Source organism: Plectropomus leopardus, chromosome 16 (assembly GCF_008729295.1).
Source record: "Plectropomus leopardus isolate mb chromosome 16, YSFRI_Pleo_2.0, whole genome shotgun sequence".
In the NCBI taxonomy this organism is placed as follows: Eukaryota; Metazoa; Chordata; class Actinopteri; order Perciformes; family Serranidae; genus Plectropomus; species Plectropomus leopardus.
Genome location: NC_056478.1, coordinates 24254281 through 24280394, shown reverse-complemented (window position 1 = coordinate 24280394; position 26114 = coordinate 24254281). Strand labels below are relative to the sequence as shown.

Sequence of the window (26114 nt, the reverse complement as noted above, 5' to 3'; positions counted from 1 at the left end):
GCCACGTTTCCCTCGATTCCCCCCAACACCCCCCGTGTCCTCAATCGCTTCTGACAGCGCTTCACGAATAATCGGGAGAGGAGCTCTGCTGAGTTATTAACTCCCACCCTCCCCTCCCGTCCCCGTTCGCCTCCTCGTCTCGGCGGACGTGTCACATGCGCTCTGCCTCGGCTTCTCCTCCTGAGAATATTTATGGCTCCCGAATCGGAGCACCTAACACGCCTCCCTTTTCAATTTCTCTGCTCTCATTCGCTGTCTCTGTCCCCAAAATCAACAGCGAGGCTTAGCAGGGAGAGCGGTGCTGCTCTGCACAGCTCTGCACAGCTCTGGGTTGTATGTTTTTTGTGAGTAAACAGTGGATCATAATTGGGAGGGATGCAGCTAATGTATTCAGGAATATATGAGAAGGAACTGGGTTCATCAGCACTGCTGAGTTTATTAGAGGCTGTGAAAGCTTCATTTCCTTTTCATCTGCAGGATTTTTATTCTAAAAATGAACAGATAGTTATATTATCTACAAAATGAATCAATTTTCTCTTTTATTTTTGACCAATTATGTTGTTTAGAGTGCAAAATACTGAGCGAAACTATGCTGATAACTGGCTTTAATTCAAGATGGGTATTTTCAGATGTGAAACCTGAGAGGTTTGTTTTTTTCCCTCCTGACAGTAGAGAACCACTACAAACCCAGTGGACAATCAAAGCTCATTTCAATTCAGAAGGACGACAACAACAACAACAGCTGCACCATCAGCGCCGGAAACGGCACCGGAGAGGAGTACGAGAACTACGACGAGCTGGTTGCCAAGTCACTCCTCAACCTAGGAAAGATTGCAGAAGACGCTGCCTACCAGGCCATGACCGAGTCTGAGATGAACAGCAACTCTTCCAACAGTGCCGGGGAAGACGAAGACGACGAGGAGTATGATGGCAGCAATCATGGTGACCGGAAGGGTGAACTCAGCGTAGACCTGGACAGCGATGTAGTCAGGGAGACGGTAGATTCCCTGAAGCTCTTGGCGCAGGGACATGGCGCCATGCTGCCCGAGGACGGCTATCCAGAAGGCACCATGGTGGACGATGTCGGCCACGCTAACGGGCGAACCGGGTTGGGGATTAGAGGTCAGGCGGAGGAGAGCGAGGAGGAGGTGTGTCTCAGCAGTCTGGAGTGTCTGAGGAACCAATGCTTCGATCTGGCTCGGAAACTCAGCGAGACCCAGACATGCGATCGTCCCACCCACCATGCTCTCCATCACCAAGTCCAAGTCCCAACAGACCATCAGGGGGTGCATCACCTGAACAGGTGAGTCATCTCTAGTCTTTTGATCATGCTTCTGTTAATTCCACATATTCATATTTTCATCCCCCTTTGTGATAGTAAAGGTTCTGCAGGTAGATTCCAGCATTATTTTTTACTAATCACCCATATTAGCATACTTTCTGTTGACATTTCTAGTGTGACTCAATGGGCTGGCTTTGATGAGAGTTAAAGGGTGGGCGCAGGGGGAGAGACATGAGGCAATAGTCAGATGAAAGGGACAGGTGCATAACAGTCGTCTAAAAACAACAGGATGTTAGTTATTGTACGACCTGGACCCCTTTTCAACACTGTCAACAGCTGTGACACACAGCTCATAGAGGCAATTAAAATACTTAAAAACCATAAGAACCTGAAAAAAGGAAAGTGATGGCGGTTTTCTGTGGGCTGATGTGGAAGTTAGAGTTGGCCTTGTTCCCTCGACAAAATGCCATCTGGATTTTTATATCGGATTTTTGATTATTACAGAAAATACGCCCTGTGGGTTGCAAAGGTTTGATATTTTCATATTTAGCTCAGCAAGACGATCTTCATAAGTGAACACCACTTATATGATTTTTGAAGCATAAATGAACTCACCTGAAGGCTGTAAAACTGTGTTCGGCGCGATGACGTTCTGTAGCATCATTTAGCCAATTGTTGGCAACGAACCTTTTTCAAAGACAAATAACAGTTTCAAAATTCACAAGTGGGGTATTGACTGAAATGTTTTACATCGTAGAACAATATGTTAAAATCTTTTAAGCGTTTTGTTAACCAAAGAACTTTTTTCAGGCATCTAACAAAAAAGCATTCAAAAACCCTTTGACGCTGACATGAGGGAATGCTAAAATGCTAACTCATTTCCAGGTTTTAGGATGCATTACTGGAGCACTCTGTAACTATGGAACACTCTTTTTTTAGGCTTTCTTCATTATAAGAGTAATCCAGTGATGGTTGTCTGGACATCCATGCATCCATTGCAAACAGGAACTGCTAATAGCTCATTCAGCATACTTTAAATAGCACCATCTTAGCAAAATGTAAACAGACATTGACAAATATGCCCCTGAAGTTGTAGCCCAGAGCTAACTCACTGGCTGCATGGTAATGCATTATAATTTGTTGTTTAAGTTATTTTGCCTCTGTACATGTACAGACATATATGTAACAAGGTCATATTTAGGATTTATAGAAGTATTTTATCCCCATAGTTATCAACAGGATATTTGTAAAATATCAAAGTGTTGATAGAAACTATAAAAGTAAAAATTCAGTTTTTATTTATTATTTTTGCTAGAAGGCCAGATCCAACCTACAGGTCAACCAGGTTTAAATGAACAAAAGAAAGTATGAGCTTTGTATATCAACAACTGGCAGTAATGTAAGACTGCTCACAAAATGGTTGAAGTGTTGCATTCACAACAAAACTGAAACCAACTTCTATTGACTGGGTGGGACAGGATCTCCAGTGTCTTGTTTCCTGGACAAATAATTATTTCAATCAGGAGAGACAGGTGAGTGAAGTAAAGGTAATTGTTTAGCATAGTCTAAAGACATACAGATCAACAGATGATGATGTGATGATTAAGATTTTGCAGAAAGTCTTTGGTGCTTTGATTCTGCGGGGAGTTTTTGTTATTGAGCTTCCTCTGCCCTGAGCAGCGGCAAGCTAAATCCCCAATGGAGTCCAGACTCTTGTGGTGGTGGTGGCTGATGACTCTGAGACTGATGGCTGATGACGCTGATGAATCTGAGAGGACTAGGTGGTGATGGGGAGGCAGGGCAGGCATGACTGCAGCGTGACAGTGGTACAGACAGAAAGAGACCCAAATCTAAAGCGAGACACAGTAAGATGATTAGCTAAAAGACTAGGTGCGTTGCTGTCGTAGTGGTTAGCTGTGATCAGCTGACACAAGTGCTGATGTCACCACTGACAGCCACATAAAACCACAGCAGTAAACTATAGATGGATGGATATAAGCATGCAGAAGTGCGATAGTCCTTATGACAGAACTGCCACCAGAACTTAATTTCTCCAGAATCCGTTTGGACCTTTTCTAACTTTTGAGATCAGTTATTTGTCACTCGTGGTCATTACTTGTCCTACTTGCCGCTCAGGTACGACACCTGCCAACAGAGTGAACAGGAAGAGCACAGGTCTCTGGAACGCAGCTACTCCGACATGGTGAATCTGATGAAGCTGGAGGAGCAGCTGAGCCCGGGTTCCAGAGGTTATCCAACCAGCTGCAGCCAGGAGGGCGACGAGGACACCACATCGGTGGCCTCTGACCGCTCGGACGAGACCTTCGACATGGCTAAGGGAAACCTGTCGCTGCTGGAGAAAGCCATCGCCTTGGAATCAGAGAGGGCGAAGGTCATGAGGGACCGTATGGCCTCAGAGCACTCGTTGTCCCGTCGGGATCACCATCATCATCGAGGTCATGGCGAGCATAGCTCGAGGCTGAGCTGCGCCGGCGAGGAGCGCAAGTCCAGGATGCACCACGACGGGTTGAAGAGGGCGTACTACCCTAAAGGTAGGCAGCGAAAACCCACACACTGACCCTCACTGTGGCATCATTGATCCGTTTTCAGCAGAGTTATAAGTCTATATGTTGATTCTTTATGTTTGTTCATTACTGTTGGAAAATGTTACATATTGGGTTGTAGACGTGTTGTGCTTTGTGTTCATGAGGAGTGTTATCTACATTGTTTGTTCATCCACGTGGTTCTACACTCTGATATTTCACATCTGCGAAAGAGAAAGTATTGTCTGGGAGGTTTTTTTCATGCCAGGACTATTTTTACCTCGACGGCTGGACTTCCAGAGGCAAATTTAGTTCAGTCAGTCAGTCAGTGTGGAGCTCAACAATATTAAACTGTTCACAGCACCTGAACAAAATCATTTCATAACTGTATTTAAAGAAACATGCTGCAGTAAAAGAATTAAGAAATAAGTAAGCTATAATACTACACACAGTAGAAGTCACACTGCAAGATGATAAAAATAAAAATACTGTTTGTTCCCCACAACAAATATTCTTAAAAGCTGTATCACAAACTTCTCTTCTCATCATGTTTCCTTTCCAAATTCTGCCAATTTCACATCACCTCTTTGCATCATATTTGACCTGCAACTGCTTTTACTCCAAAAATCTGACCCCAGGTCAGCAGGGAGGAAGTTTATCTTTTCTGCCTGACTTATTGTAATCCTCAACACTGCAGCAGCCAGAGGCTATCACTGCTGCAGCATGAAAAAAAACATAACTGTAACTTTAATGTCTGTCTTTTCCCCTCCTGATTTGAGCGTTTCTGTGCACACTGAATGAGTTTTCTGACCCCTGGGCTCTTGAAACCTGTTAAAATCCCATTGTGTTATTTCAGAAATGTTGTACATGGCCGCCGATGAGATAATGGGCGCTCTTTTTCAGCATTCAGGACCAACACAGTTTTTTTTTTTTTTTTTTTTCCCGCAGATGCATGTTTTTCCTCTGACAGCAGCTTATGTTGTTAAAATAGGCCGGTGTGGGAACATCAGACGACCGGGTTGTCAGGCATGAGTAATGGCAATCTGCACGGCCCGTTAGGAGAGCAAATCCATCTGTGGGACGCTATCTGCGCCCTATTTCTCTAAATCCACTCAAATACAACCCCGCCGCCGCTGAGAGGGAGTCGGAGCTGTGCGGTTATCAGCCACACAGCAGACTCAGATTGGCTTCAGACTGCCTCATTAGCACACAGGATACCTTTGTTGACCCAAAGGAAGTTTTTATTAGTCCACAGGAGAGCCTCAAAATCAAGAATCTCACCAAGGACATGAGACTCGGGTCAATTCTAGCTGTCACTTTCTGGCCCTAAAACTGACCTGAGGTCTGTTAACTTGAGCTGATTTTCAGCCCAATTGCTTCAAATCTCACCCTTTAAACCAGGGGTGTCCAAACTTTTTTGAGTGGGGACCAGATTAGATCATGTGAAAACACCTGGGGGCCAGCTGCCTCTAGCATCAACTGAATTAGTACGATTTTTTTTGTTTTTACAAACAAGCGAGACAAACACAACTCTGTCATCTTTAAGTGAAAATTTATTCAACTTCTCACTGCTCCATAAAGTGTCAGTCTTCACTGTTGATGCCTCTTTACTGTGGACATTATCTTTTGATAAGGAAAACACATTAGTTCCTACCTGATGCAGGACTACAATCCCTATGATAAGTCCTGTCAATGAAAGGTGAAAGGAAAAAATTCACAGTGATCTTGCATAAATAGCCAATATTGTGTGGCAAGCCACATATAGTATATTTTGAAACACAAGCCGAGGGACGTTTCAAATCAATTCCGGAGCCACAATTGGTCCCCAGGCCGAACGTAGTCCATGTCTGCTTTAAATTATAGCCTGACATTTTGTTTTATTTTATTCTTTCAGCCTGATGTTGTGCTTATATCAGCTGTATTTCCTGCTGTGTAGTTCGTTTTTGATTTTCCAAAACCAATCAGTAGCTTTGGATGTTTTCCTTCCCAAAAGATAGTTTTCAGTTGTAATAATAGCTGTGTTGTAGTGACTGAAATGTGTCAATTTCAAGAAGTTATTTCAAGTATTAACAACTTGTTCATCTGTACCAATCTCATCATAGCATGTCGCCATTTTTTGGCGCAATTTTTCATGAATGTAGCAAGGTTGCTATGTGGGAAGATGAGGTACCCATTCCTAAGGGGAGACTGCCAGTGTTTCGATGGCCCAAAATATGAAAGCATTGTTATTCCAAAAAATGTCCCATTGGACCAAAAGCCAGTTTCTCCGACAGCCCATCATCCCCCAAACCAATGCCCATTGCTCCAAAGTCCCATTTCTCCAAAAATACACACTGCCTGCACTTAGTCAACCCAATTGCCAGAAAAACTTTCACATTGTACATTTCTTTAAAGCACAGATATGTTTCAATTGTGCATTATTTTGTTGCCAATCCATGGAAACTTTATTTCCATTAATGCTTTAAATGCGTGCTTAGGTTTTTGGAACAAAAACGTCTTGGTTTGGAAAAGATCAGCTTCAATGGTTCAAACGCCACTGGAAAATGCTGACAAGGGTCGGTAAAAACACCTGGTCAAATGCAGCAGGGAAAACTGTATACAGGCACAGAGCCTGTATTTTCGAAGTCCAGTTGGACATTTTTCTTTAAAAACGAGACTTCTGCATTTTTGGCAGTCAACCTTGCACGGAATATCCTAATCCTTCATACAAAGTTTTGTCAAGAATTTCTCCAACTATCTGAAACAGCCATCAGTGGGTACAACATCAGACATATTTGACGAATCTGAGATGTGGCCGCCAATTCAAAGTATTTGCACCAGACTACTAGCCAAATCTGCCTTCCATCTATGGACCATAACTCGTTCGCATTGGTCCTTTGACTCAAATCTCCTCACCTCTCTGTCTCTTCCAGACTCTTCCAGGGGCGAGAAAAAAGAGAGCAAGTGTCCGACGCCGGGCTGTGACGGGACCGGTCATGTGACGGGTCTGTACCCGCACCACCGCAGCCTGTCTGGGTGTCCTCACAAAGACAGAGTCCCGCCTGAGAGTAGGTCCCACTGCCTGGATGTTAAATCGCATTGAAAACACACAGAGCTGTAAAACAACCCTCAAAATAAAAACAGTCTGACAAGTCATTTCAACCAGCTTATTACTTAAGGCGGGTGTTGTGGGTTGTGGTTTTAGATGTACAATCATTTCTAAGAGGTGGAACTGCTTTGGAGGAAGAAATCATGTCATTGTTTGAGTTAAACCTTAGCTAGGGGAGATTAAAATCCCCAAATTTTCTGTGCTGTAGATAACTGAAGTTGGCTAATACCAAAATGAAATAGCAAAGAAGAAACTCCAGCTTAGTGGGTCTCACTGGGCCTAATGCTGCATTCACGTAAATTTGGCCATAATTACAAGAAGCAGAAATGCTGATTTGGGAAAATTTGTTCATTTCCTTCTTAGAATTCAGATTGGATTTTAATAGCTACGATATTTCAAGTTTACTGAAAAGTCAGCGGCAAATAACCCCACCATGCTGGCAGTTTCGTAAAAATGAAATCCAATGTTAACTCTTATTCATTTGATTCAGCCACTAAAAGGTGCTTTACACAAATAAACAACTCTGCAAACGTAAACTTATTTTGGCTATTCATCTGGTCTGACTACAAGGCTAGCAGGAGAGGTTACTTCTTTATGTTTGAATAATACAAATATTACTCCTGCGGGTTCTTTCACCTGAGGTTTAACTCATGATGAATCAGATTATTTTTGCCTCAGAGAAATATTTGTAGATCTGAAACCATAATCTTTTATTTCACCTTGAATTAAATATCTCCTGACATTAATATCTGACACTATTAGAAGTAATTGTCAACAGGTAGACCACAGTGATAAATGTCTATAAAAAAAAGGAAATTCCTTTACACATCATGTTTTGGCTGAGAGACATTTGATCCACTTCATGATCCAAAACTAAAATACTTAAACTTAAGTACTTTTATTGGTCAAACCACTCTAAATCTCCTGATTTCAGAAAACTCTTAAAACTAAATTTCCATTGGACACGACTGAGAGAATTTCAACATGCAGATATTTTCACAATAAAAGAATTGACTCTAACTTCAAATGATTTGTCAGATGGATTGTGTCGCAGTGAAAGTTGGATGCTGTTGGGCATGTTAGCCATCCACCATCATGCATCCGTCCTGCATGACTTGACATTTGTGTTTTGTTGTGTTGGAAGTGTTTTACAGATATGCTGAGTCGGTAAAAAGTGGAGCTGAGGATGTGTTGCTCATTCATACATTAATACTTTGTTATAAATCTGACTTTAATCAGAACATGCGACAAAGCAAATTCAGACTACTGGTGGTTTTAATTTTTTTGATCATTGGTGTTGAAGTGAAAATTTAGTTTTTCCTGAACAAAAACACTCTTAAAAGTTTGTTATCTTGTGATAATGTGGCACAATACTTTTTTTTAATTTTTTTTTTTTAGTTTTTTGCTTTAGCTTTTGTGTCCTCCTTTCCTTTCTTTTCTTCCTCCTCATCACACCTGCCTGATGTCTGGTGTTGGTATGTGTTGCTGATGTAACGTGAAAAGTGAACAATACGTTTAATTTACCTGCTGGCTGCAAAAAACTCACAAAGCAACCTGCATGAGAACACGTCCAAACATCCGAAGGTGCTTTCACACACACTAAACCCAAAGGTAATATGTGACATTAGGTTAGACAAAACCTGAGTCACCTAGGTGGTGCAATCTTTGTGTCACACCCGCAAAATGTGACAATATAAATGGAATACAAATTCAGACTACTACACACAGCAGTTGTATTTTCTTTTTTGGTGTTTGCCTCTCAGCAGAGCAGCTACATTTGAGCAAAGACTGCATATACTGCATGTCTTATTACATAAAATAAAATGATAGCAGAACAGACATTGTACTTATTGCTGTGGTAATTTGACCAGTACAAATGCTAATGGCGATTTTTGTTGGTTGTTATGATGACAACACGTCAGTTGGGCCGTAAACTGTGTCGTCTTCACTAGTTTGAGAACTAAGCTTATTCTTACCCTTAGTTTCCTTGTTACAACTGCACACATCAATCCAAGTTTCTCTCTCTCACAAAACTAAGACTAACATTATCTTAATCACCTTATTAACTCTTTATAAAACATAGAAACTTGACAGAAACAAAAAAAAAAACTCAACAAAAAGGTCTTAGTTAGTCTTGTTAGCCATCTAGTTAGTGAGTCCACTGTTCCAGCAATCACCAACTCTGGTTTGGTTAACATAAATCCTTAACTCACAGAGTTAGTTGTGAAAACTATAGTGATCATTTTTCAACAAACATGCAATTAATGGCAACATAAAAGAGGAAAGAACACTGGCACGTATACCAATTTCACATCAGAAAGAAAGGGACAGACATTAAATTTTGGTTGGGAAGAAAATCGTGATGACGACATTTATATACAACTAATTCATTTGGATGTACACAATACTAAGTTCTTATGATGCAAAATCACAAACATTTGTATTTTATCACCGCACTCATTGTTCCTTTACCATCTGCAGAGCCATCAACAGATTTTAACAGTGCATGACAAACTTTTGCTTCCAGTATGTTCTCGTCTCATGAAATTTCATGAAATGAGCACAGTGATCAAAATGCAAATGAGACTTGTGTTTCTCAGCAAGAAAGGATTACTCGCAGAAGACATGACTTGAAACACAGGGAGACATTTACCTTGAACTTAAATTGTTTTTACAACAAAACAGTTGTGCGTTTATGTTGTGCTATTGACACGTAATCCTTTCAAGCTGGAGTTTGTCACAACACTGAATCTTTGTTTTTAGCTCTCATGCTCATTTTCTGAAATGTTGTAGCCCGCTGTCGTGTCAGTCGTGCATCTGTAATCTATTGTGCCAGTTGTGCAGCTGTAATCTGTGCATGCCTAACCGTCGCAGCTGAACGCCCGGTAACTCTCCTGTCTGCTCCTAACCCTCACTGTCTTTCTCACCTTTTCCTTTCTGTCAAAGTCCTTGCCATGTATGAGAATGTTTTAAAGTGCCCCACTCCCGGCTGCTCTGGACGGGGTCATGTCAATAGCAACAGGAACTCGCATCGCAGGTGAGTGAGCGACCTTCAGCCGGGCCGCTAAAAGCTGAATAACGCCGCCGGCATGTCATTGTGGCAGATTTACAGTACAGATACTGTAAGTTTGTGCTGTTTGATAGAGATGAGGGTCATTCCAGTGCTGCCTGAAGTCATGTCTTCATAAGAAAAGTCAGTTATCTTTCAGGTCTCAGTGCTGACCGTTCAGTGACACAGTATGTTTTTTCTTTCAAAGCTGAGTGTTTTTATGGGCATGTGAGATTTGAGCATGGAGGCCAAAACATAGCATTGTCTAAGGTCGGATCTCAAAAGGATCAACACACAGGAAGTCTCTTATGATTGCTCGCTTTACGTACAACCATACATTTTGAAAACTTTGTTGGTTTTCGCAGGTCTTTGTCACAGTTTTTGTCCCATTAAAGCCGTTGAACAAAGAATTTCAGAGGTTTATCTCTACCCTGATACCAAAGATTTTTATTTTCTTTTGTAAAAAAATTATCTCTGTTTCTGCCGACTTCGTGCAGATATGCTGGATCATTCACAGGTTTGGATGAGTGTGGGAAAGGGGCTTAAATTTGAATGTTGCCATGTGTGAGCTGAAGGTGTGTCTGCGTCACATCAGCAGTTCAGCTGTTTAACAGGCAGAGCAGAGCATCACACACAGGCGGCAAAGACACACACACACACACATGCATTTCTTTGAATTATGTAAAGTGATTAGGATTCACACTCATTTTCTCACACATACGTGGAGCCTCAAATCACATACAAACTGTTTTATGCACACAAAGTCTTACTGGAACACACACTCGCACACGCACACACACAGACACTTACAAATTAGCTCACAGACAGCAGCACACGTGTGCTGGCAGACAGAGAAGCACACACACACACACACACGCGCGCGCTCAGACTTGGCTGCAGGGTGTGTTATGTAGCACAGCTCCGCTGGGAGAGGAAACAAAGCACGAGCTAGCTAGCTTAGCCACTGTTAGCTACCAGCTCACATAGCTTTCATGTCTGGCAGTCGCCATGGAAACGCCTTCATAGCAGCAGTAGCAGCAGTAGCAGCAGCCGCCGTGCTGATCTGTCACAAACTCTTCACACACTCCTATCATCCTGAAAATGTGTGTGTGTGTGTGTGTGTATTGGTAATAACAATATTTCACTCCCTCTGTGTATGAAGTGATTAGGAATTGCCCGGAGTGACAGACGGAGGGAGAAGCAGGAAGTTTTGAATAATAACTGTGTTTCAGGCTTCTCTCTAACGCCAAATTCACACTGCAAAAATCATGTCAGCAACTTTGAAATTACTGTCCGTCCAGTCAAAGCCAACTTTATTTATGACTAACTGTCTTCACCAAGAATACCTTGAAACTATCAGACTGTTTAGTGGACAAAACATTTTTTTTTTTTGAGTAGCTAAACCAATAGCTATGTACGTGTCAGTCTGGATTAACAACACATTTTAATTGTCACTTTTCACTTGTAATTCTTTCTTTTCCTTTTTTTTTTGTTCAGAAGCGCTGCACAATTGTTGGCAACTTATAGCCTTAATTCTCGAAAATGACAAGGTTTATCAGGGTCCAAAGCAACTGCTTCAGTAAATAAACATAATTTACCCTAAATGAGACAATCATTAGATAATTGCAGACATAGCAACTGATGGAAAGTAGTAGATATGTGTCATCTGCATAGCCGCCTGTGGGGTTACACTTGACTGCGAAAGAAAAAAACAAAAAAACTTGAACTTGATACAAATTTAGAGGGTGTTGCTTAGTTATGCTCGTCTTTGGGAGTTGGTGTGAAGTAACACGTTTATTTAATGGAAGTGACTGCAAACACATTTAAGAGAAAAGCGTTTGTGTGGAGCAGGACCCACTGCTTCTTACTCCCAGCTGTCCGTCAACCAGTCAGTAAATAGGTGGTGGGTAAAATAGCAGACCAGCACCTAACCGCTTAGGTACAGTTTGAGGAGTTCACATAGAGTCACTGCAACAGTAAGGTAGTCATAACGGGCACAGTGCACGCTCTAATGATGGGCCCTTATGCATGCTAGTCATTAATTATGTACGTAAACTAGCTACCGTATAATTGCATTGTGTTATTGTATAACACCCACATATGTATTGCCCAGAAGCCATCATTGCACATATATAAATAACAAAAATACCACAGAAAACAAGGAACTACTCATTTGATTTAGTTTTTTTTAACAGTTTACTTTTAGTTCATGTAGAATAACCATACATTTTTTGAAAAGATTTTGTTACAGATCGCTACTGACTATTTTTTATCCCTTGTGTTTATTTGTTTTTTTTTAAAAAAAAATTTTTTCTAAAAAAATTTCATTATTGTTGTAATTTTGTAAAATTGTTGTAATCGCTATTTACTTTTTCCGTGGTATTTCAATCCTGCTCTTTGAAGCACTTTGGGCTGCATGATTGTATTAAAGGTGCTCTATATATAAAAAAGTTTGATCTGACTTTTTTTCATATATAACACAATCTTTGGTTTAATGTTAGTTCTCCTTCAAACACAGGAATGTTTCTAAATTGGCAAAAAAGAGCCCATTTTCTGCCCAACATATTGTTTGAGGGCTTACTCTTTCTATGGATCCCCTCACTCTGTCAGCCCCAGTACAAATACGCCTGCACTGTCTATATTTACACCCCTGGCCAGTATATAACGAGTTAGTCAATGAACTAGTAAACCAATCAGTCAGTAACAATTCTGCTTAAAAAATTATAAAGCAGTCCGACAGTCAGTACAGAACTTAACTACCAGTTAGTCTGTTCTCTAGTTGTCCAGCTATTATCAAGAAAACCATCAGTCTGTAAACCAGTCAAAGTTTGACTTTGTAAACCAGTAAGTCACTGCATCAGTCACAAACCATCAGTCAGTAAACCCGTAATGCTGTCATCATGAAGTAGGCCATATTAAATCCATAATTCATTCTGAACTGCTGTTACTGACAGCTGAACCGGTCTCCATTCAGAGCCAGATGCTGTGTGTGTTTGTGTCTGTGTGTGTGTGTTTGTGTGTGAACAGTACAGTATGTAACCAGGCTGTGTGCTGTCCCCCCCCCTCCTCTGTCCTCCCTCCTCCTCCTCCTCCTCCAGTCTGTCCGGCTGTCCCATCGCTGCCGCAGAGAAGATGGCGAAGGTCCACGAGAAGAGCCTCCCAACTGACAGCGGCAGTAAGACCAATCAGACGTCAGACCGTGTCCTCAGGTACCACCCACTTAGAGACTTAGACCATAATTAAGATTACATGCATCACACGTGTTTGTCATGCAGGGCAACATTTAGACTTCAGGCCTACCTTGCCTTGATCCTTTATGGTTTTGGAAACAACTATGGAGTACATTATTATTATTATTATTATTTAATTAAATCAGGGATGCTAAGTGGTGCCCATTCTGAATTGTGCTGAATCCCACAATTTCAGCTACAGATCACGTGAACCTTAATGAGATAGGGAAGCTCAATAGTGCAGTAAAGCTGTAAAAAACAGTCCAGCCTTGCCTCTTAAAAAGTATAAGACAAGAAGGCTTTCGCAAATGAATTAAGATTATTATGAGTCTCTTAAATGAAGGATGTCAAATGGTACAATTAAGCCACTAGTGCATTAACTCTGCCTTTTTTCATTAGTACACAGTGGATAGCAAATGGTGACATGAAAATTTTAATTTTCTAAACCAGGAATTGCAAATAGCTAGTATAGATAACCAGCATAGAAAACAAAGTGACTGTTTGTGTTGACTGTCTCCTAAGATGTGGAAACACATAAAGATATGTTTTTAGAATCTGTTGGTCATACTGCTTAGCTTAAAACTGTCATGTGTAAATAAGGGATGCTTAATGGTGCTTTGAAATGGAAGCACAAGCCATTAATACAGCACCTACCCTGGTTTGTTCATTGTCATTTTGGGATGTGAAAACAGCAATTTTTTCTTAACTGTGTTGCTTAAATCTGGGATGCTAAATGGTGCAGAAAATTCCTCACACATGTTGGCGGGAAGCAGCTGTAGATCATACAAACTTTAATTGACTGGTGAAGCACAATAGTGAAGTAACAACCCAGTCTCTCATACATATCCACAAGACCAAAAGACGTAATTTCTTGTCTCTTAAAGATGATGTCAAATGGTTTCCTGTTTCCTAAGATTTGGAACCATGTTTTGATATCATTTACATATAAAATGTAAAGCAGATACGTCAGATAATGCAGAGAAATGAGCAGTGTGCAGAATTCCCCTTCTGCACCACTGTGTTGTCATGCAAATAAACTGTTAATTATTAATAAGGGATGCTGAATGGTGTATACAAATTTCCAGAATACACTATTAAGACAGCGTCTACTTTGTTTTGTTGATTGCCATCTTGGCTTTGGAAAATATGTTTATATTCACACTTAATGCTAAATCAGAGATGCCGAATGGTGCGGAGAAATCCCCTCTGATTGCCTTTCAGGCCGATGTGTTTCGTCAAGCAACTGGAGATTCCTCAGTACGGATACAAAAACAACGTTCCCACCAGCACGCCACGGTCCAACCTGGCCAAGGAGTTGGAAAAATACTCCAAGACCAGCTACGACTACGGCGGCTACGACAGCCAGCACGGCAGCTACGGAAAGAGAGGCCCGACAAACAAATCCCACCACGGGCGAGACACCTCTCCAAAGGGTTATGATGGTAGGAAAAATGAACGCACATCAACAAGATGATCAAATTCTAAATCCTCAGTCTCACAGTAAGACTGTGTGACTATCATTTATCATTTATGTCATTTATTTGTCTCCTTTGTTTATAGGAGGTGTGGTGTTCTGTTTTTTTTCTCCAGCTTGCTGGTGGAAATAAATATGTCACAGTGGGTGGCAACAACACAGATGCTGTATCTACAGTACAATACTGGAATTCAAATAAGTTAGAAGAAGAATAACAAGCAGTATCGAGAAGAAGCAGGTGTTGCAGCATCATTATTTTGTCTGAAAATCTATTACATTCAGTCTAAATCCCATTTTCTGTTAATGAAAATGCCAAATTTCCCACTTCAGGCAAACGTAACATAACATTTATTTGAATTCATGTTGCTTTTATTCCTAATTTCTCTTAATTCAAAATGACCAGCAAAAACAGGTGGACTGAAACAGATCTACTATCAGTCCTTTGTCTCAGTTTAATGAAATAAACCACTATGAAGAATTTCTATTCATTTTCCTATTCTAGGGAGAACATTTTGTACTTGACGACAAAGGCTTGATTACACACACACACACACACACACACACACACACACACGCTCAGCACTCAGTGTATTCTCTTTGTTACAGCGCTGAAAATGCCGGTGTTTTCCGCCTCTCCACATGGTTAGAGTGAAAGCAGAGCAGAGTTATGGAAATGCCAAGCCAAGAGCCTGCCTCCTCTGAGCAGTGGATGGAGGGATGGAGGAAGGGAGGAGGTGCAGATGGAGGGATTGTGAAACAGGAGAGAGATAATGGAGGCGAGCCCTGTTTCTTTGGCTGGGAGCCATTAGTGAGACGCAGGCAAGAGGGAGGTTTTTTAGACGAGGTGTCTGCGCTCCCCTCTCTCCGTCACGACTCCCTCCCTCCTTTCCAACATCCTTCCCTCCATCAGCATCACTCCAGCCTGCCGAGCCCCGATTCACCATTGCACCAGCATACAATAACTGTCTTTCTCCCTTTTTCTTTGTTCCTACGTCTGCCTCCTCTTGTCTGGTGTTATTCTACATTTTTATTGTTGTCAACAAATCCAATGAAGAAACCCAAAACAGCAATGTGTTTGTCCGTCTCTCAATACTTTTCGACTTCTCTACCACTTGAGTATGTGACTCAAAGCCCATTCGCTCCTACTAAAGACATAGATCTTCAAATATGTAGCTTTAATACATAGTCCAAAATTTCAGAAATCAGCTGGACACTGTGGGTTTTTTTTATTTGCAAATGTTAGTGAACCAGGAGGAAACAGTGCATTTGTTGGGGACTATATTCAATGGTGGATTAATTCACAGTTGTTGGTCAAGCGAGTATTTGGGGCAGCAGGATAGTGTTTGTGGGATTGAGTCAAAATAAATTACATTGTGTGTTCATGGTAATGAAGGAATATGTCACCCACTGCAGCAGTGTGGCTCATTTGTGTGTTTTAAACAGTTTTTGGACAACAACGGAGCTCTATTGCACAGAGGGAGAAGGCTTTGATACAAACACACACACACACACACACACAATACTTAGTCGATACATTCACTGTTGGTTAATAAGGAATATCACCATTCTTTCTCCGTCTTTCACTTCATCAGATACTTTTTTGGCATATTTTTAGATGTGACAGAACCTTTTTTTTTTTGTAAATTTGTATCCATCTGCCTCACAGTTTGGCCAAATGCCATCACCAATCTAACAAATCACCCATACATGTGTGTGTGTGTGTGTGTGTGTGTGTGTGTGTGTGTGTGTCTGTGTGCCTCCCCACAGCCAAGCGCTACTGTAAGACGTCAAGCCCGGCCAGCAGTACGACCAGCAGCTACGCTCCCAGCAGCAGCAGCAGCCTGAGCTGTGGAGGAGTTGGAGGAGGTGGTGGAGGAGGAGGAGGTGGCGGTGGAGGAGGAGGAGGAAGCAGCGCCAGCAGCACCTGCAGTAAGAGCAGCTTCGACTACACCCACGACATGGAGGCGGCCCACATGGCGGCCACGGCCATCCTCAACCTGTCCACGAGGTGCAGGGAGCTCCCGCACGCTCTGGGAGGGAAACCCCAGGACCTGCTGACACAGGTAGTCTGAGGCGGTGTGCACAAACACGTCTGACTTCATATATCACAGTTACACACAAGAGCAGGAAAATAATAAACACTATGTTAGCATCAGGAAGTTACTTTGATACGTGTAGAATAAACGATACATAAGACATTAAATAAAGTTTGAGTTATGCTCATCACAGTGAGATTTTGTTGGATAATTCAGATTTATTACATCTTTAGTCTTATTTTCATTGTTTTAAAATCTTTTCTATCAGTAATGATAGCATTGTATCCATCAAGGTCATTTTTGAGATCTGTGAACATGGTGAAATCTATAAAAAGACAAGAGATATTCATAGTTAGACATCTGGACAAGTTGTCAACTTTTTGGGAGTACGAAGGCGAGTAATAATTGAATTTTAACCAAAATGTCTTTTTTAAACATCCTTCACAGTTTACAGATTCACTTCTTGCGTCAACTTTGACCTACTGTTTTTAATATAATTATTTGCACAGAGTTATTCTGGGCAGTAAGGGGTTACCAACATTTAAGGTGTACTTACTTGCTGTTGCCAACATTTAAGGTGTACTTACTTGCTGTTACTACCTCTACATGAAGCAGTTCAGATAATCTGGATAAACTTTTTTTTCCCATCCATTTTTCTCCATGTTTCCAGATCTCAGCAGTCAACTTGGTGAGTACATTATTATTATTACTGGTAGAAATGATGAACAAGACCATGAAAATCAGACTTGAGTTATAATGAAATGAACATCATCTTTTAACGGTGCTTTAATGCTAGTATTTAATATGAATCTGAAAACTTTGGCAATATGAACTATCCAATATGCCAATATTTTATAACTCATTTTGGCCAATTGCTGATATATGTACATATCTTTTTCCACCTAACCGCAGAGAACATCAAGTTTATCTACTACTACTTTAACCTAGGTTATATATAAAGCATTCCATATTTATTATTGTGCAACAAATTTTGAACAAAACTAAACTCTATTTTTTTTTAGGATCAAGTTTTTTTGGAGCTTGACTGTACTAGGGACTAAAAGTCAGGCTGTCTTGGCTTCTGCTCTTAATTTTTTACTATTTTGTGTTTAATCTTTAATTTGTAAGTCCTCCAATTTTACAAAAGTGCAATGAGAGAATTGTGACCAATTCATGTACTTAAAAATGCTTTTCAGCACCCACCTTGAGGCTTGTCAACAACCACGTCAATACAGCATCGTATCATGATAACTTGTATGGCAATATTGTATCGATGCACAGACAACGAGTATTGATTTTTATTTATCTTTTTTATGGAACTTATTATCAGTACAAGAAAACAAAGCAATGTTTATTTATATACACAATGATTATTTATATAGCACCTTTCATAGACACCAGCAACAAAGTACTTTACAATCAAAATAAAGTAAAGTAAAGTAACATAAAATAAAATAAAATATAAGTAGCCTACTAAAATAATAAAGTCAAGTGTTTTCTAAATCCACTAGATATACTTTGCTGCACTGAAAAGGATTGAAGTGAGATGAACTGACTGAAAACATTATCTATCTATCAAATTTTTTTTAAGTTTTCCTTTGGGGACATCATTTGTAGTTGTAAAACAGTAATAAATTGCAATATATCGTGATATATGTTATCGCAATACTCAGTAGATCACAAATGTTTAAATACTGCAATACATTTACAATAATATTGTATTGTGACTTAAGTATTGTTATATATATATATTATTGTATCGTGGGGGCTCTGGTGATTCCCATTCCTACCAGCCAAAGTTGTTTGTGAGCTGTGACACCAGTGATCATCAGCTCTCTCCCTGCTTCTCTCCATCAGAGCCCAGTTGGCGACCTTGATGACAGCGGTGCTGTGGATGTAGCTGGTCAGCCCGGCGGTCCGGAGGGCAGCGGGACAGTGCTAACCCCCCTGCAGCCGATGTCACCCCAGCGGCAGGCTCTGCTCAGCAGCCGCTGCTACCAGCTGAGCGACACAGACTGCTGGGACCTGCCCGTCGACTACACCAAGATCAAACGGCTGGGGGATGAGCAGGACCACAAAGAGGTAATGGGAAGGTCTCAGAAACATCATGATACGACTGATGGTTCAAAGTTTACAGGCATCATATTGAAAAGAGGTACTGCAGATCTGTCAGTGAATTTATATCCAAAGTACCACCGCAGTTTGTAGATCTAAAGACATATTTACGCCGACACATTTGAGTGGATTCTTTGTGTAATTTCTGCACAATCGCTTTAGTTCAAACTGTTCAAAAGTTCAGTGATGTGAAGGCAGAGAGAAGAAAAACACTAAACTCTAAACCTGAAAGCCACCTTAAACTTTTCATTAAAGATGAATGTAAGGTGCACATTGAATAAGTGACCTGAAAATGTAAAAATTTAATCAATTGTAGACCAAACTGAAGCCCTAAAAGCTGCTCATGCTCCACACTCTGGCCTTACAGTTATGATTATAGGCTTTAAGCACCTAATTTAATATTTAGGCAGCCTGTCGCCTAATCATGCCAAGTAAGGATAATTTGAAGCATGAAATTGAGAGATTTAAGGAACCCAGAGTTTATATTAAAGGGTGCACACATAGATTAAGAGATGATTACACTTTATAAGCTATTTAAAGGGATGCTTGTCCCCTGGTGCATAGCAGAAAAGCACCACAGAGAAGTTGTGGACTTATTTTGCGAGGGCGTAGTTGTGGTTGCTAGTACGCATAATTTTTGCATCACTTTGCATACATATGAGGGAATTTTGTGAGTTTGGAAAGGTCCACTATGTGTGTATGTACGACTTCACTAACCAAAGGCATGGAAACTGCACAGAACGACGGTGCTTGCCAAAGTTGTACATCACAGTGTGGGTTTTGTTGTTATTCTTCACCCTGGAGCCACTAAATAGAAATAGTTCAGCACTGCAAATAATAAGAAAAGGCCAGAGACAAAGACAGTGCTTCAAGGAGCTTGTTTTACTCTCAAGGAAATAAAATGTGTTGTTTGAGTTTTTAAAACTTTGATATTGAAGGAGAAAAGGTGCTGCAGCCTGTGCAGAGAGGGAGTTTAAATGTTAAAGTGACAATCAGCGAGGATAGAGCTAATCCTAATCAGAGCAGGATCCATATTCATCAAACTTCAGAGAAGCACACTTAAGAATGCTTAAAGAAAACAGCTACGAAGGTACCTTGCTGAAAGAGGAAGAGGAAGACATTTTGTTGTGACCTATTTTCTCATTCTTTCGTATTACTTTCAGCAAAGTGTGAACATTTAAGAGCTATGGAAGCCAAATTCTGCTAGAACTAAAACAAAAAACTAAGTAACTCGGAAACTTTCTCATTAATTTAAGGAAATGACATTATTTTGAGATACCATGCCATTTTTTGAGTCATTATTTTCAGATCCCAAGACATTAGTTTGAGATACTATGTCATTATTGTGAGGTACAATGTCATTATTTTGAGAAGTTTCTCAGTTTTTGAGATATAATACCATTTTTTAAGATACCGTGTCATTATTTTTAGCTACTAAATTATAACTTGAGGAAGTTTCTCATTATTTTGAAGCACTGAGTCATTAAGTTGAGTTAATAAATAATTATTTTGAGAAAATCTCATTAATTTGAGATACTATGCCATTTTTTTAAGATTCTATGTCATTATTTTTAGATACCAAGTCATTATTTGAGAAAGTTTCTCATTATTTTGAAACAGTCATTATTCTAAGTTAATAACTCATTATTCATAAGTCATTATTGCAAGAAAGTTTTCTACTGTTTCAAAAAAGTTTCTCATTTTGAGATATGAGGTCAATATTTTGGGAATGTTTCTCATTTTAATGATTTATATGTTTTTTTTTATCATTGGATGGAAATGGGCTTCTAAACCTGCATCGACGGCATCGCTGTCTTTTCAAATTCTTAGCTGTAACCTACTCAGTGATATGTTGTTCTGCAAAAACACAGTGGAATACAATCAGTTTTAAATACACAAATCCAATATGCAAGTTGATATTTAGTACTGAATTGATATGTGCACACAGTGGAGATGCATGAAAAGTGATTGCAACCTAAAATAATGCCAACCTCAGATTTGTGCTTGTTGTTATGCCAATAATAGATTAGAACTACCTTACTCTGAATTATACATTCACCATCAAAGGGACCTGTGGAGCTTAAGAACATTTTGAGTCAAAATAAATGTGATAAATAGACATGTTTTTTCTTTAAGTGTGTGTGAGAAGGAATAAAAGTAAAGTTTTGCTTTCACTTAAATTTAAAAGCTTACTTTTACCAGTCTGATAGCTAACTCGGGTTGATAGCGTGGATGCAGCCGTCTCTCCATCAGGTCTTAGTGCGCTCTCATGTGGTGAAAAGCAGCACTGCATCAGCTCAGACCCAGCAGCTCTCTGAATGAACGCTTCAGGAGCTCGAGCATGGTGCATTAAAATGCTGAATTACACCACTAATACACAAGTAAAACATGATAGATCATCTGCACGCTTTAAATCCTCGCAGATCTGATATCACACAGAGCAATCCATGCAGCAAATTGCTACATTTGCCTCGTTGGATTTAGAGCGCTGAAGTGAAAGGTTTTAATCAGGAGAGTAATTGCGTTTGTTAATGAAGCACGACATTGCAGAGGAGGCCAGAGCCTGGAGCTCGCCGGCTGATGGGATTTTTCTCCAGACAGTCCTGAACAATTTCTGCTCCCGACTGAGGAGGTGTGATGTGTGGACTGCAGAGCAGACTGCAGTGCTCACAGCTACAAAGGCTCCTGTTCACTGAGTTCAACTGAGTCTAACTGGTGCAGGACGACACTGAACTGGTTACCCAGGGCTGATACATTTCACAGAGTCATTACCATGTGTTAAAGTAATCAAACAGGGCATATATAGACATACAACATAATAAAGAAATCATAACAGGCTCTCAATTTCAGCAACATGGTACAATAATGAGATTATCAGACTGTTCTAGATTATCAGACTGTTAGTTGTTAATAGTAATAATCATATTAATATGTCAGATGACTTCTGTCCTTCCTGTTATTTATTAAACAGCACTTTTTCTCCCATGTAAATGTATCTTCTTTTTACAGCCTCTGTAGGTTTTCTTTGGTCTAATTTTGGAAATGCACACACACCGTCGACAGCTGCAGTTGCTCATAATTCTTTAAAGTTTTCATATTGTAATTACAGATGCAGTCACCTTTTATTTTCATTTGTTCTATAAAATATACTTTTCTAAAGGCCCAAATTAGTCTGAGCAATAATCATAATCACAATCATGTTGATCATCAGAAAATATGCAAGAACACACAGTGAATAAACACCAAAACAGTTTTTGTCATTTTGCCAAAGTTTAGCAGTGAATTGAAGGAAGTTTTCGTGTGTTTGAGTGACTTTTAAAAGTTTTAATGACTTTAAAAGGCTAAATTATTGCACAACTGCATGTTCAGCCATGCGACAGAGCGGGTGTGATCACTCATATGTCCCATTTGGGGTTAAGGGAAAATTAATTATAAGCTGTCCCACAGAGGATAAAATTACACTGCTTTTTAAAAAAAATTGTAAAAAAAAAAAAAGTCTGTCTTACAATAAAATGTCATTAAGTCTTGCAAATGAAAAATATACCAGTGGATTTTGCCTTTCTCAAAAATAAGTGTTCAAGAAAGTGAGATTAGAAAGCATTACATTGAATAACTTGATGAATATTCTTTGAGTTATCATCTGCGTCTCACATGTAAACATAATGTTGCAGAATGTGTTGACATGGAGCCCGTAGTGACGTGTCGTAGTCTGCTTATTTCTCGTCTCTACACCAGAGCGACGAGCTGGATCCCTTCCAGGAGCTGCTGGACGAGCAGCGCTACCCAGCTGAGGTCACAATGCCCAGCCCCAAACACCACAAGTACCCGCCCTGCAAGGAGAGCAAGAAGGAGCTCATCACGTAAGACTCACTCGTACCTCTGACCTGATTAACACAGCACCATAATGGGATGTCTAGAGGGACTTAAAGTCAACCTAACTTCACTTTATTGTCCCTTCTTGGAAATCTACTCTTTAAAATATGCAGTACATAAACATACATATAAGCTTAAATTCAAAAACACAGTACAGTCTCCAGAGGTCCAAAAGGAGTGCATGTGATTTTATGCCGTCATCAATAGTTGTGGCTAAGAGCTAAATGTTTTTAGACTGTACATATCTCAAGAATGACCTGAGGGAATTTTTAAAAAATATTTGGCACAAACATCCACTTGATTATAACGATAAACTAATTATATTTTGGTGTTCAAAGTTCACTTTTGGTGTTTCAAGGTCACTGTGACCTTGTCTGTGTCATGCTTGTGAATGCTGTATATGGAGAATGCCTTTCTATGAATTTGGCACAAACGTTCACTTGGGCTTCACAACGGCCTGATTATATTTTGAAGATCAATGTCAGTGCCACCTTGTGTTTGTCTTATTCTTGTGAACACAATATTTCAAGAAGGCCTTGAGTGAGTTTCCTCAAATTTGGCACAAATGTCCACTTGGACTGGAGAATGAATTGATTGTAATTTGGTGGTCAAAGGTCACTATGACCTCACAAAACATGTTTTTGGCCATAACTCAAGAATTCATACGCTGATTATGAAAATGTTCCACACAAATGTCTAATAGGATAAAATGATGAAGTAATAACATTTTATATCCAAGAGGTTAAAGGTCAGCTTCACTGTGACATCATAATGTTCTGCAAACACATTTTTCTGGCCATTATTCAAAATCAAAACTCTGGAACAGAAAGGGAGACATTTGGTCAGATACTGATTTGATGTGTGTGAAGCATCCATGTTTTTACAGACATAGATGTTAAGTGTAAATGCAACTTGACCAGTTTGCATAGTCATACAACCATGAGACGCTAGTTCTAGGCTGCTAATATCAAGAGTGAAAAACAGAAACTTTTGTTTCCAATTTTTTTTCTTGCTTGAGGAAAATAAGGTTAATGCATTAGTTTGATGAACATGCACTTGTTGTTAAAATGTTTAAAAAACAGCCTAGTTTTTGTGAATACAACTTTCAGAATCAAGTTAAGGTTTTGCTGGAGTTCAGTTTGTGTCTCCTTCCCTCCTGCAGGTTGTCAAGCTGCCAGCTGGCCGACAAGAACATGCGCGGGATGATGACATCCAACTCACAAGAACTCAGGTGAGTCTACAAAGTCACTGTACTTTGAATCATATTCAGGGCAGGGCTGTTATTATGACCACTAAAAGCAGGACCAGGTTTGGACAGGTCAGAGGTTCAGATGGAGTCCGAATGTTGGTTAAGCTCACAATTCAAGACCAAGATGCTGTTTAACCCTTGCGTTTGTGCCTCAGGTGTCCGACCCCTGGCTGCGATGGATCTGGACACATCACTGGAAACTACGCCTCCCACAGGAGGTACAGTAACTACAGTTCAACTACAGATGCCTGCAGCTGTGCATGCAGCTTCACTGTATATGTCTTTTACAGTTATAAATATAAAAAATTGTCCTCCTATCCCGTAGTCTGTCCGGTTGTCCACGCGCCAAGAAGAGTGGCATCAAAATCCTGCACAGCAAAGAGGATAAGGACGACCAGGAGCCAATCAAGTAAGGTTTCTTTCAATTGTAGCTTTGATAGAAAGCCTGGGAAGTGTCAGCGGGGGATTTTGAGAAATCTTACCCTCAAATGCTCCCAAATTACCACCTCACCTCTGTTTCATGGAAGACAGCCATACGCCTTCATCACATAAACATGTCAAAAGTCAAAAGCTTTCTGCTTGTTCTGTCTGACAAACATGCCAAAGCCCCTGGATGTTCTTTTGTTGTTGATAAACTGTCTTTTGACCACTCGATTCATCCAGCACCAGTTCAATGAAGCACTGTGAAGTGAAAAGTACTATGAAATGAAAAGGTGTTGAAAAATTCTGCCCCTTGAAATCGAAAAGATTATATTTCTAAAAGATTTACTGTATATTTCCTGGTATGTAAATAGAACAACAGTCACTTTATAGTGACGGCTCTCTGTCTGTCATATAGTCATCCATCTACTCTTTTAAAATGCTGCCTGTGTGTGCTGACCTTTCTAACTTTAGGGAAGAATATTTTAGAGAGGAGCTGTGGTCAGTCCTCTACTTCACCTCCCGCTCCCAGCAGGCCGAGTCCACTAAAGGTTAGCACTAGTGAGCGTTTGACATTTTCCTTAAAGCAGAGCCATAATGTTAAGCCAATACGACCTTGTGAATAATAAGTTCAGCTGGTGTCAGTCTGCAGCCAGCTGTTGCTGCCACCTCTGTTCCATCCGCCATCATCGTTAACAGTGGAATCATAATTAAGCTTAACCTGAGCTCGGCTGGGGAGCGGCCCCACCGACGCTGGGCTAATTCTAATCAGCACAAATGTCACTGCGAAGGGCGTTTTGGGATGCAGGAGGCAGAGCAGAGTGTCTGGAAGCCGAGAGGGTGTCATCGGCAGAGCAAGCCGTGTTTGTCCTGCTCGTCGTTGCACCGCTGTGGCCTTGAGGCAGAGTACGGGCGAGAAGGAGGGGGTTGTAGGTGACTCTGTGCCTTCCCCCTCCTTCCATCAAATCCTTAAGAGATACCGTTTTTTAAAAAACTTCACAATTTTTATGCCTCTGCACCGGCAACAGCTGCAGCCAGAGGCCTTATGTTTTTGGGTTGTCCGTCCATCCATCACATTCTTGTGACTGTGATATCTCAAGAACGCCTTGAGGGAATTTTTTAAAATTGCAATTCGATTTCGATGGTCATAGTCCAAAGGTCAAGGTCACTCTGACCTTGACTGTCCCATTCTTATAAACACAATATCTCAAGATTCTCTTGTGGGAACTTTTTCAAATGTGGTACCAACATTCACCTGGACTCAGCTAAAAAGGGATTCACTTCTGGTGGTGAAAGATCAGGGTCACCGTGACCTCATCCATCACATTCTTGTGAATTCAATACCAACGATTTCTTCAAATTTTGCGCTAACATCCACTTGGACTTAACAATGAACTGATGGCGATTTTCTGTTCAAAGGTCAAGGTCACTGTGACATCATTATGATCTACAGAAACACTTCTACTACTTTTTATTCAGAACAGAAGTGGAGACATTCGGTCTAGTACTGAATTGATGACACTAATCTTTAGTGCCAGTCTTAATTCTAATGATGTTATGATTGTTTAATTGGAAGTGTAAGATGAGATTTGTTTAATTTGGTAGATGATCTTGTTTTCTACTCTGATTTATTTAGATAAATAAGTTATTTTAAATGTATGCCTAATTCATATATTGTTTTGAGTTGCTCTTACGAAATAAGAAAACAGGAACTACTTAATGTGATGCACATTTTGCGGAGTGATACAAGAGATG

The 26114-nt window shown here is 40.3% G+C and overlaps 1 protein-coding gene across 4 annotated transcripts in view; it reads left to right on the top strand.

The window, feature by feature from the left end:
• The window catches only part of myt1la (myelin transcription factor 1-like, a), a 69275-nt gene that overhangs the window by 36514 nt on the left and 6647 nt on the right, over positions 1 to 26114 (top strand). For 3 of the 4 annotated variants that reach the window (XM_042503364.1, XM_042503363.1, XM_042503367.1), the window contains exons 7-19: positions 670 to 1303; positions 3419 to 3834; positions 6738 to 6872; positions 9860 to 9950; positions 13061 to 13171; positions 14414 to 14634; positions 16434 to 16729; positions 17373 to 17390; positions 18560 to 18784; positions 22526 to 22677; positions 23853 to 23921; positions 24095 to 24157; positions 24265 to 24348. In XM_042503364.1, coding sequence (XP_042359298.1) covers positions 670 to 1303; positions 3419 to 3834; positions 6738 to 6872; positions 9860 to 9950; positions 13061 to 13171; positions 14414 to 14634; positions 16434 to 16729; positions 17373 to 17390; positions 18560 to 18784; positions 22526 to 22677; positions 23853 to 23921; positions 24095 to 24157; positions 24265 to 24348 — 2515 coding nt within the window. The remainder of the gene's footprint in view (positions 1 to 669; positions 1304 to 3418; positions 3835 to 6737; positions 6873 to 9859; positions 9951 to 13060; positions 13172 to 14413; positions 14635 to 16433; positions 16730 to 17372; positions 17391 to 18559; positions 18785 to 22525; positions 22678 to 23852; positions 23922 to 24094; positions 24158 to 24264; positions 24349 to 26114) is intronic. The other variant, XM_042503366.1, reaches the window with a different exon arrangement.